This window comes from Podarcis pityusensis (genome assembly GCF_964106645.2).
Source record: "Podarcis pityusensis genome assembly, chromosome: 17".
Lineage (NCBI taxonomy): Eukaryota > Metazoa > Chordata > Lepidosauria > Squamata > Lacertidae > Podarcis > Podarcis pityusensis.
This window is the reverse complement of record NC_138042.1, coordinates 39638942-39651634: the sequence shown is the minus strand read 5'-3', so window position 1 is coordinate 39651634 and position 12693 is coordinate 39638942. Positions and strand designations below refer to the sequence as shown.

General features: G+C 42.9%; 1 protein-coding gene across 2 annotated transcripts in view; it reads right to left on the bottom strand.

The window, feature by feature from the left end:
• WARS2 (tryptophanyl tRNA synthetase 2, mitochondrial) overlaps positions 1–12202 on the bottom strand; it is a 28169-nt gene extending 15967 nt beyond the window's left edge. The window contains exon 1 of one of the 2 annotated variants that reach the window (XM_080987223.1): positions 12141–12202. In XM_080987223.1, coding sequence (XP_080843349.1) covers positions 12141–12185 — 45 coding nt within the window. In that variant the 5' untranslated portion in view covers positions 12186–12202. Of the gene's footprint in view, positions 1–5595; positions 5653–12140 lie in introns of those variants that run through there. The other variant, XM_080987224.1, reaches the window with a different exon arrangement.
• Positions 12203–12693: the final 491 nt, after the last annotated feature.

The following is a 12693-nucleotide window of genomic DNA, read 5'->3' as shown; positions in this document are numbered from 1 at the left end:
GCTGGACTGGTGGGAACAGAAACAAAAATTGCAAGGCTTAACTATAAAGAATATAAACCACTGCTGTTTCTCAGTGGAAGACTGGAAGTTTGCTACAATACCAGTTATGTACTGCTATTCAAAGACTGCAAATCTAAGCCTGGTTACTTGTGTGTAATCCTTGCTGAACACAGTGGAAATTTCTTCTGAGTAAGAATTCACCGTATCAGGTTATACACTTCAAAAACAGCTGAAGAGATTGTTCGGCTAAAACCTTCACAGAAAATAGTTGACGCTCAAGAAAGAATGTTGTCATGTCCTCAAAGAACTGTAATGGCAATATCATTATTTCCAGCTCTGGTTATTCAATTTCTTTTTGCTAGTCCTTCCTTTCTCTGTATGCCAGAATGTTTTTCGGATATTCACCATCTCCCTTATTCCCACGGGAGACAAATATTCTTGTTGACTCAAGAAGGAAACTCTAAAGTATAGCTGTCCAAACAGTTACATTATTCAGTAAGGTGGGTTTTTTATTTATATATATAAAAAGCAAAACCAAACCCCGAGATATAACTTGGTATTCGTCTTTTTTAAGAATCCGCTTAAATCATCAATCATAAGTGAGCTCTGACAGATTGATCTCTAAAAAGGAAAGCAACTTTCTGGGTGGCCCATTTAACTTTACTTTCCGCTTTCAATTGTTAACCAAAGCTCATGTTCAAATGCAAGACTTCTTCTTCCAAGACCGTTTCTCCAAAAACAAAAGGGCTGATACACAAAACTGCACCCCAGTGTCATATTCACCTCCTTCGTAATGGACAGTAAAAAAAAAATTCCCCACATTTGTCTAACATCATCACCCTGCTGTGTTGCATTCCCCATATGTGGCAGCCAATGTTGTGGAATAGGAGTGGAAAAAAGCACAAATTATATCAGGACAGAGGGCATACCGTATTTTTTCGTCTATAAGACGCTCCCTATTTTGAGGGACTCAGATTTAAGAAAATCCACCCTTGGCACTATCTATGTATAAGACGCCTCCTAATTTTGGACATTATTTTTTTGGGGGGAAACCTAGTCTTATACATGGAAAAAGACGTTATTTTACTTGATGCTACAAAAAGAGGGTACCCTTGCTTCTGCTCATAATCCTACCCTTAAGAGGTGCCTCAGGACCCACCATCAAATTCGTATTTACTTTGTAAATGCAAGTTCTTATGCCATGCCACCAGCAGCTTTTGAAACCCTCCCAGTTTCAGAAGTAATCTGCCATGTGGAGTAGTGGGCAGTTGCTGGAGCGGCTGTGGTTCAGCAGTAAACACACACACTTTGCATTTAGAAGATGCTGGTTCAGTCCCAGATATCTCCAGTTAAAAGGGTCGCAGAATCAAAGAGAGAAGAGGCAGGGAGAGACCCTCTGACAGAGACCCTGGATAGTCAGCAACAGTCAGAAGAGACATCGCTGAACTTGATGAATCAATAGCCTGACTCAGTAAAAGGCAGGTTTGTGTGGCCCTCTTTCCTACCAGAAAAATGCTGGGTGGTTTTTTGCTTTGTTATCTTGAAGAAAACAGCAAGGTTTCCTTAACATGCAGAACACTTGCAATTTGCTAATTAAAGGTGTAGTATGATGTGTGTGTGTGGGGGGGACAATGAAGGAGTAAACGCACTAAGTGCACAATCAAACACTACACCTCGAATACCGTGACCCATTATGGATACTTCAGCAATAACAAAAATATATTGCTTAGAGAGAGTTCATAGAGAAACAACTGAAATGATTAAGTGCCTGGAAACAACTAATTTTTTGTTGTTGTTGAGGGGGAAGAGAGATTAAAAGAATTACATATGCACAGTTTAGTTAAAATTACAACATTTGCTTTCTTCCATCCTAAGCTTGCCAGAGTCTGGTCTATTCCACTTCAAACACTCCAACAACAATACCCTGTAATCAACTGGAAATAATTTTTATTTAAAATATTTTCCATGTGCTGATGTTTACAGCTGGGAAGAGGTGAAGTTACTATTAGGGATTCTAACTGAGAATTTTATTTTCGCTATAACGTCCTCCAGATAACCATCGCTATCTCGGCCCCGACTCTCTGCATGGGAGAAACAATTCACTCATTCAGTCATTAAGAGCTGTAGCAGAGAAAGCTCATAAGCCCAAGTGGGAACACGCATGATATTTACAATACATCTGTATCCAAGGTGCCTCATCTTCCCACAAACCCGCTATATCCTTTATAAAAATACTGAGCTCAAATTGGATACGGATGAAGGAAATTACATATGCTCCAACACAGTACAACTGTACTGTTATCTGACTGTAGATAAAACTTTATAAGGATAAAAGAAAGCATAAGCTAAGAAATTACTTTGTTATATCCACAAAATGTTAACAAAATATTATGTCAGCAGATAATGAAAGCCTCTTAGAAAAATAAATGGCAGTGATAAAGCAGTGGGGTTTTTTTTATAGAGTAACCATTCATCAAACGGGAGCCAAGAGCTTGAATGACACACTGTCTGATTAACAGTGCAATCCTACACGTGTCTACTCAGATTTCTCTGCGTACTTTCAGGTGAGTGGGCATAAACTCCAGCCTCAGAGGTTCAATAAACAGGTTGTATATTTCAAAAAGAGCAATACCACATTAACTCCCAATGGTCAGAGTAGCTAGTGACAAAATTGATGGGGAACTGGATTCAAAACTTAACTTTAAATTACAAATACGGGTGGCACATTTTAAATATTAACGTGTTTGACACATGCTATAGCACGGGGGAGATAAAATGAATCATGCAGGAAAGAAATATAAACAGATTAACAAATCGCCCCATTACAATTGTGTAATGAGGGGAATATAAGTGGTAGATTATTGATAGTTTTGGCAAAATGATGCAATAATGAAGTTTTTCCTTGTGCTGATGGTTTTTAAAATGCTTATAACGCTTCAGTTATTATTGCACAATATTTTTCTGGATTTGATACCTCATTAATAATAAAATACGAGTTGCACAAAGCGTTTCATTTCAACTTAAAATAATATTCATTAAAAATAAGAATTCTGAAATCATGGTGCTAAAAGCCACACTGCCCTGCTACAGGCTTCGCTCACTGTTTATTCACCCTGCAAGAGTCAGAAGGCAACATAGCAGGGAGTTCAGTCTGGTGTCATGAAATCATAGGGCTGGAATGTGCTTGACTGAAATGTTGAGGTCAGGACATCAGAGCCACATGCTCAAAAGATCTGGAGTTAGTAAAGGATTAAAAAGAGAGAGAAAGAGTATGTTTCTCAAGAGTTCCCAATGGGCAGAAATATAAGCCATAGGAGATGCCAACTCAGACTACAGCCACTCAGGAATTACCATTTCTGTCCAGAGAAAAAATCCCTTAGCATCACAGAATTCTGCATAGTACGGTTTTGTGACCAGTCTTGAAAGACCTCAACCTTTGCTGGAAACAAGGGCATAAGATCCTATATAAGAGCAACAAATTCATTATCTGAGTCCAGATCGTGATATAGGCAAAACGGCACCAGCCACCCACAAGATCAACAGGCTTGGGAAAACCTCAAAGCTTTGCAGAAGTACATATATGCAGAATAAAAGAACCCTAAAAGAGAGGGGAGAGATGCAAAACAGCCTACTGTGGAGGGTTGAGAATACCTGGTAGGAATGGAAGGCTGACTGGAGGATGTGGAAAGGAAAATGGAAAACGAATGGAAGAGAAATGTAATGGAGTATCATTAACAGTGGTCTGGCTGGCTGGCTGGCTGGCTGGCTGGAACCCTGACCACTCTGCACAACAATACAGTGGTACCTCAGGTTACAGGCGCTTCAGGTTACAGACTCCGCTAACCCAGAAAGAGTATCTCGGGTCAAGAACTTTGCTTCAGGATGAGAACAGAAATTGTGCCACAGTGGCACCGCAGCAGCGGGAGGCCCCATTAGCTAAAGCGGTACTTCACGTTAAGAACAGTTTCAGGTTAAGAACGGACCTCCAGAACGAATTAAGTTCTTAACCAGAGGTACCACTGTATTTTGTTGCAGCTTCCACTTGTATATGTTATGAGCTCCACAACATAATTCTGTAGAGTGAGGAAAAGTGGTTTCTAGAAGACACCAGTAAGCCTCACTTCCATTGTACGACAGTCCTCAGGTGTGGTGCGTCAGTTGTTTTTACTGGATGGTTTCCCAGTCCTTGTACTGGGCTTCCAACTCTGCTTTTTTAACTGGCTCAGCTTCTGAGCTATTAACAATCTAACACAGAAATTTGGCACCTGAAGTTTCCCCTCTATTTTTTCCACACGAAGAAAGCTTTGCCTGCTTACATTTTTGAATCACAGTAGATACAAGCACAGAAACAGGAGGGTGGAACAGGTGTCAACTACTACACTATTGCCTCTGCACATTTCTTATTTATTCATCTTTATAAGCAATATTAAAAAATGGTGTGGAATTTAGTTGGGAATAATCAAAAGATCTAACATACAGATTTTGAGAACCTTAGTATTACTAGGCAGCCATAGCAATATGGCCATTAACGTGCAGATTAAACAAATTGTTCCAATCTTTTCCCCCCTTTTCTTTTTGAAATCATGTTATGAAATACAGTTATGGCGCACTTGCTGTTAAGTGTCAAGTTAAGTCAGTGTTAGGGACGCGGGTGGCGCTGTGGGTAAAACTTGCTGATCGTATGGTCGGCGGTTCGAATCCCCGCGGCGGGGTGAACTCCCGTCGTTCGGTCCCAGCTCCTGTCAACCTAGCAGTTTGAAAGCACCTCCAGGTGCAAGTAGATAAATAGGGACCGCTTTATAGCGGAAAGGTAAACGGCGTTTCCGTGTGCGGCGCTGGTGCTGGCTCGCCAGATGCCGCTTCGTTACGCTGGCCACATGACCCGGAAGTGTCTTCGGACAGCACCGGCTCACGGCCTCTTGAGCGAGATGAGCGCGCAACCCTAGAGTCGGTCACGACTGGCCCGTACGGGCAGGGGTACCTTTACCTTTACCTTAAGTCAGTGTTAGCTGGCTCTGAAGCCTTTTCTTTGGATTTGTTTGCACTTTGGAGTAGAAGATTCCAGTTTGCAGATCTACCCATCTGTTTAAAGAGAGCAGGTAAGGAAACGATAAGGCCGCAAAGCTAATTTTAAATACAGGTGTGTTTGTGTGTGCACGCTCATATGTATGCAAGCGACCAGGAGAGAGAGAGAGAAAGAACGCAGGAAGAGAGGAGCGGATCGCTGCTGACATGTGCGACAAGAAAGATTGATGGTTTCCCTCTCTAGTTTTCCCCACTGTGAAGGCACACAGGGGGTGGGGAAGGGGACGAAGAAGCCGCTGCGCCAGCGACAAAGCAAGCTGCTCCGCTTATACCACTTGAGCCCTGATTAATGAGGCGGCAGCAACTCAGGAAATGGAGAAGGATCATGCTTAGACTCCCCCTTATTGTTACTTAGCTATAATTTGAGCCACAGAGTTCCACATGTTTTTAGTTGGTTTGCTAGTTATGAATTTCCAAATCAGTCAGACAAAGAGAAACTGCCAGGAGACCGAAGGAAAGAGCGCGTTTGGGGGGGGGGGGGCAGAGAGAAACCTGTGTGCAAACTCTTACCTTGAACTGAAGAACGTGAAGTCTGGATGTGCTAGCAAACATAGGGGTTGTAAGCCAGTGCTACTCAGAGCAGACCCGCTGAAATTAACGAATGCAAGTTAGTTGTGTCCATGCATTTCAATGGGCCTTCTCTGAGTAGAACTAGGTTTGGATGCAGCCTGCAGCTCAAGTAAATCACGCACACAAGCTCAGCATATATTATACCTGAGAATAAGGCTGCAATCTTAACTCCACTTACCCATCGAATTCAATAGGACTGACATAGAAGGTTAGGATTGCACGGTAAGTCAATGGGACTTACTTTTGAGTAGATTTCTTTAGGACTGCATTGTTAAATCTATTTAAACTTGTCAGTTAACTGCATCAAATACCCATTAGCACTATTAAGTCAGGGAAATAATAATAGAAATAATATTTGTAATATTTATAAAACATTTGTATTCTTGCTTATTTTAAACCCTATTTTATACACAATCTCAACAGAAGCTCAGGGCAATTCACATATTACAGTGCAGTAGTTTAAACCCATGTAAAAAACACTTTATACAGATTGTGAAGACCGAGAGCAAAGAACAAGGAAAAGTGATACTAGATCAGCAACCTCCAATATTTCCCTGGCACCATTTCAAAATTCTACCATATGCTTAGGTAATATTCTCCCCCTCCTCTGCACATTCCTCCTTTTTTTCTCCTCTTTTCTCTTCTGCCCTTCTCTTCTAAACAAGCAAACAAATTAAAATAGTGGTGATACCACTGATAAGACCCAGCTTAAGAAGTGTGACCCATTTTGTGGGTTCCAACACACTAAAGGGGAATTCACAAAAATACATAAATCTCCTAATAGAGCCTAGAGAATCCTGTCCCTGTATAAATATATAATGCCTGCATCTGCATGTGGGAGGGTGCTCCAATTTCTTAACTCCCTTCATGTAAGATTTCCAGAAGCCATCAGCTGCCTGCAGTGGATAAAATGATTTTAAAAGGCACTTCAAAGTAAGTGGCGCTGAACTAAATGGGATTTTCTTCAGAGTGAACATGCGAAGGATTACACAGTAAATGGACATTTGGTTAAATTCAGAAACGCTGTACTTACGTCTATCTGTTTCTTACACATGCCTACAAACCACTCAAAATAATTTGGAAATTACAGCAAAATCTTCTACATGCACAACTTTAACAATGGTTTAAACTTCATCTATATCTGAAACTAGAAATACTGTTTGGAAGTGTAAACCAACTAAGTTTTAAGGAGGAAATATACTCCCTGGCAAGTTATTCTGAGAAATGTCTCAGAAGCTTTATTCACTTTTTCTGTACCCATTATTAAACATTTTCAAACTGCAGAATCAGTGACTTAAAGGTAGTGCAGAATGCAGCAACCACTTTTCAACAGGGTGATTCTCTGGAACAGGACACACTGTGTTCCTATTGCCATTCATGAACAATTCTGATTGTTTTAAACTATACTTTCTAGAACACTTTGGGACTTACCATTATAGCAAATAGGTCAACTGCCTCTGTACCACCAAGGTTTGATTAGCTAGGGCTTTCATTTTCAGTGACTTTGAAACTCCCTTCCCCAACATGTTTGACGAAGCCCAAATTTGAGCATTTTCCAGCAGCCATTCAAGCACAGAAACATCTGCTTGCCAGAGAAATCTAGGAAGTTATGCAAACAACGGGACACCAAACTTTATCAATATTTTATATATATTTTATTTTAGATCCTAGCAGCTGCTTCACAATGGAAGACAGAGGACTTCAACACCCTTTTGGCTTTACACATGGGTGTGAGAAACACCAGAAATTTCATTTTCATTGATAAACATTTTACTTTCAAGCCGCTTGGTATGCTAAGAAAAAGAGATTTAGAGTGGGGAATACCAAACACTTTGGTACTGCGTCACTATAAACCCAGATGTTTCCTTGATATTTGTAGATGAGAAAACTAGCAATAAGTGTTTAGGACTAGGAGTGAAAGATTAAGCACACTTACATGGAATTAAGCCCTATAAAAATAAATGACTCATTTCTATGCACATTTATGTGGGATTAGGATGCAAGACTACTAAAGGCTTATGTTTGAATCTGCCAATCTTGAACCTGAACACTACTCCTTTCCTCCACTGCTGAAACCTTGTCATATAAGTTCTGTGAGGAACATTTTTAACATAGTAAAGGTAAAGGGACCCCTGACCATTAGGTCCAGTCGTGACCAACTCTGGGGTTGCGGAGCTCATCTCGCTTTATTGGCCAAGGGAGCTGGCGTACAGCTTCCGGGTCATGTGGCCAGCAGGACTAAGCCGCTTCTGGCAAACCAGAGCAGCGCACCGGAGTGGTACCTATTTATCTACTTGCACTTTGATGTGCTTTCGAACTGCTAGGTTGGCAGGAGCAGGGACCGAGCAACGGGAGCTCACCCCTTCATCGCGGGGATTCGAACTGCCAACCTTCTGATCGGCAAGCCGTAGGCTCTGTGGTTTAACCCACAGCGCCACCCACACCCCATTTTTAACATAATGGCAACCTAATAGTTACTGCTAAGATACCACCAGGGGATGAAGCAGAGCAACTGCCTTCCCTATTTGACACATTCAACATTTCACGGATCTTTGAAGCCACTTTTGCTTTAAGTGAGCTGTCTTCTGAAACTACCACATGATTTTTGGCTGGCCCCATTTTGTTTCCACAATGACAAGCATAACATGACTGAAGCTCAAATTTAAAAGAGACAGGTGGATTGGGGTCCTGCAATTAAAGGTGTGTCCAATGTGTTACAAGCCCCTTAATAGGAGTGCTCTTGTTCAGAAATTGACCGCTGCAAAAAAGGAACCTTGTAATTTAAGACTCATAGGGGTAGGAGGTTTCAGGAGTTTAGAGTGGGAGGATACTGCTATTTATTTTTCTACACCCCACCAAACAAACTCTTCCCCAATGTGCTACGAAGTACCAGATGACTCATGTTCGTGACTGGCTGGTATTCGTAAAACTTAGTACTTTATAGCACATGTAGCGGGTGTTTCTGGCAAATAAGAATACTGCTGAATACATACTGCTAAAACTACCACAAACAGCATGCAGGGAGAGGTTTTTTAAATCCTTGGTGCACAGATCCCTTTACTTGTAATTCTCACTTCAGAATCACTATACAGTGGTACCTCGGGTTACATACGCTTCAGGTTACATACGCTTCAGGTTACAGACTCCGCTAACCCAGAAATAGTGCTTCAGGTTAAGAACTTTGCTTCAGGATGAGAACAGAAATTGTGCTCCGGCGGTGCAGCAGCAGCAGGAGGCCTCATTAGCTAAAGTGGTGCTTCATGTTAAGAACAGTTTCAGGTTAAGTACGGACCTCCAGAACAAATTAAGTACTTAACCCGCGGTACCACTGTACTTACCAAAAGTTATTCTTCCTAATTCTTTCTCTCCCCCACCCAACAGGCCACAGGTCAGCTGCCCTCAATGTTCTGTAGGTCCTGGAAACTCATAAGCCCTTGTTAGGCCATTGCTAGGGTTTCTTTCTCTTTTCCAACTAATTCTGGGTACCTGGGGAATCCCCTGACTGTGTCGAAACCACTACCTTATCTTTTAGAGGATGCTTCACTCCCAAATCGACAGGCACCCAACTACTTGCTTCGTATCACAAGGAACAAATGAAGAATCACAGCAAAATATTACAGCGTATTCTAACCACAAAGAGGAGTGTTCCTGTTCAGGACACAGTCAACGTAGAGCAGAAACCTTGTTTGGTGCTCATACCTGCAATCCCAAAGATTATAGTTAGGGATAATTAAGCCCCTTGTTTTTGCCAATATTGGACAAAATAGTCATTTTTTTCTATATAAGTTTCAGTATGGTGTAAGAGGCCCCTCAGGGTATCTGCAAAGCTTTGGAACCAATGCCACCAACACCTTGCCCCTGAAATGCCCAATTTTGAAGCTTCCTGTCTGCTACCACCAGCAACAAAACAATAGGTAAAGCTTGGTAGCTGGAGTGCAGCTGGATTTCTGATCTCCACTCCAAAGACACTTCTCTGATAGAAAAGAGGCACTAATGAGCCATCCTAATACTCTCCAGTCATCCCTGGCATTGAGACTAATTAAAAACAGCACCATGTTGTTGTTGTTGTTAATTAATTAAATTTGTATACCAATTTTTTATTCAAAGGTCTCAAGGCAGTTCAGAGGATAAAAATACAAGATAAAAACACAAAATTGGCTGATGTTGTTTGTGCAGTTTTTAAAAAGCCAGGTGGCAACTTTGCAGCCTGTGTTTTGTGAGCCGATGAGAGATAGAGGACTTGGAGGGAAAAGGGAATGCTAGCAGTATGTACTCAGGCAGCCACTAGCTGTTGAATGGACAAGAAGAAGAGAAAGGATGCTTAGGCATTTAGACTTACAGGCACCAAAGTTAGTTTTGCAAATCCCTTACGATGGGCTCTTTCTTGCAATGCTCTTAATGTTCTTTCACAGAATCATAGAATTGTAGAACTGGAAAGGACCACGACGGTCATTTAGTCCAAACCCCTGTAATTTGCTTAGTAAGTACAACCCCCGCACAACTGCACCCTTATATACAGGAGACACTTTGAACAGTCAGAAGGAACTGTTGTTACTGTTTACTTCCTACTCCCACTACCACCACCATCGCCAATCTACCAAAAACTGTCAGGAATAAATTGCTAGCATCTGTCTGTTTCAAGAGACATTGGAGTGCACCTCTGGGGATGAACTCAAACCCCTGTGTTAGCATCACAAGCCTTGGCAATGTTGTATGGAGGTACTCGGCTGCTCAGATGATAAAAGTGGCTGGGGAGCCACCCAGAGTGGCTGGGGAAACCCAGCCAGATGGGCGGGGTATAAATAAATTATTATTATTATTATTATTATTATTATAATTATTATTATTATTATTGAGACCCTGCTTACAAAATGAGGTTATCCACCTTTAAGCAGTTTTCTGTTAACATAGATGTCTATGAAACTCCGCTCCAACTACACATGGCCGAGGGTGGGGAGGAAGGGGGGCCCTAACAGGAGACCAGAAGCCCCTCACACAAATTAATAATAAAACCCTGTCAGCAGAGCATGAGGCTCTTAATGTCGGGGTCATGGGTTTGAGCCTCACCTTGGGCTAAAATATTCCTCCTGCATTGCAGGGGACCAGATGACCTTCAGGATCCATTCCAATGCTACAATTCTGTGATTCTACACAGTAGATTATGGAGGCGGGGGAGAGAGAGAGAGAACATTTTATTTTTCTCTGTACCATGTATACCACTTTACGACTTGCAAGCATGGAACCTGGGGGACCAGGGTTTGAATCCCCACTCAGCTATGAAGTTCACTGGATGGCTTTGGGCCAGTCACCATCTCTTAGCTACCTAGCCTACCTCACAGGGTTTTTGTGAGTATTAAAAGGAATAGGAGAGCCATGTACGCCACCTTGAGCTCCCTGGAAGGAAAATGTGGTATAAAAATATTATACACACAGAGATAGAGGTACACACACTCTTTTTCATTTTCCACGTGACACAACCTTGATGGCAGAAAGTGAGGAAGAATTAAAGAACCTTTTAAGGAGGGTGAAAGAGGAGAGTGCAAAATATGGTCTGAAGCTCAACATCAAAAAAATGAAGATCATGGCCACTGGGTCCATCACCTCCTGGCAAACAGAAAGGGAAGAAATGGAGGGATTTTACCTTCTTGGGCTCCATGATCACTGCAGATGGTGACAGCAGTCACGAAATTAAAAGATGCCTGCTCCTTGGGAGAAAGGCGATGGCAAACCTAGACAGCATCTTAAAAAGCAGAGACATCACCTTGCCAACAAAGGTCCGTATAGTTAAAGCTAAGGTTTTCCCAGTCGTGATGTATGGAAGTGAGAGCTGGGCCATAAAGAAGGCTGATTGCCGAAGAATGGATGCTTTTGAATTCTGGTGCTGGAGGAGACTCTGGAGAGTCCCATGGACTGCAAGAAGATCAAAACTCTGTATTCTGAAGGAAATCAGCCCTGAGTGCTCACTGGAAGGACAGATCCTGAAGCTGAGGCTCCAAGACTTTGGCCACCTCATGAGAAGAGAAGACTCCCAGGAAAAGACCCTGATGTTGGGAAAGATGGAGGGCACAAGGAGAAGGGGACGGCAGAGGACGAGATGGTGGGACAGTGTTCTCGAAGCTACCAGCATGAGTTTGACCGAACTGCAGGAGGCAGTGGAAGACAGGAGGGCCTGGTGTGCTCTGGTCCATGGGGTCACGAAGAGGCGGACATGACTAAACAACAACTATCCCACCCTGACTCTAAGGCGGCGACTCGCCCACTTTCGCCACGCAAGCACCGCGGCCGCGTGGCGGGATTCGAAACCAGAATTCCGCCCCCACCCTGGACCGCACTTTCGCCACAGCGGCTCCCGGTGCCAGAAAACGCAGCCATGGGGGCAGGACACGCGACAGCTGCCCCTCGGATCCCGCCTTTCGCTCCCTCCAAGAAGGGACCGCGACCCGGAGCGCCGTTTCTCCCTCCCTGCACTTCCTGAGCCCCGTTACCTGCAGGAGGTGAAGCGCCCGGACGGAGGAACTGGGCGTCGCCATGTTGGAAATGTGGGGACGGTCACGTGACGCCGCGCGTGCGCACTAGGTCATTCATGCCTCCGCCTCTGCCGCGCTTCCCCTCCCGCCGGGGCTGAGATTCTGCAACGCAGCGGGAAGATTTCCGCCCTGAGATCAAAGAATCTCGTGCATCTGCCGACTAAGCTATTTCATCAGTTTTGAAGGCTGACTGCCTTGGCCTCCATTTGAAATAACAACAACAACAACAACAACAACAACAACAACAACAACAACAACAACAATAATAATATGGATTGTTTAACGCCTATGTTGCACACATCTCCCTATTGTCTCTGGCCATCAGTTCTCCAAGTTTCTGTAGTGCTTTAAAAACCTGCTTTGCCCAGAGCTGGAATTAAAGTTGGCTTGATCATACCCACCTTCAGTTCTCTTGCCTATCTATAGTATATATACACGCACATATATGTGTGTGTGTGTGTGTGTGTGTGTGTGTTTCTACACAGAGAGTGAGAGATACACACTTTTTCAT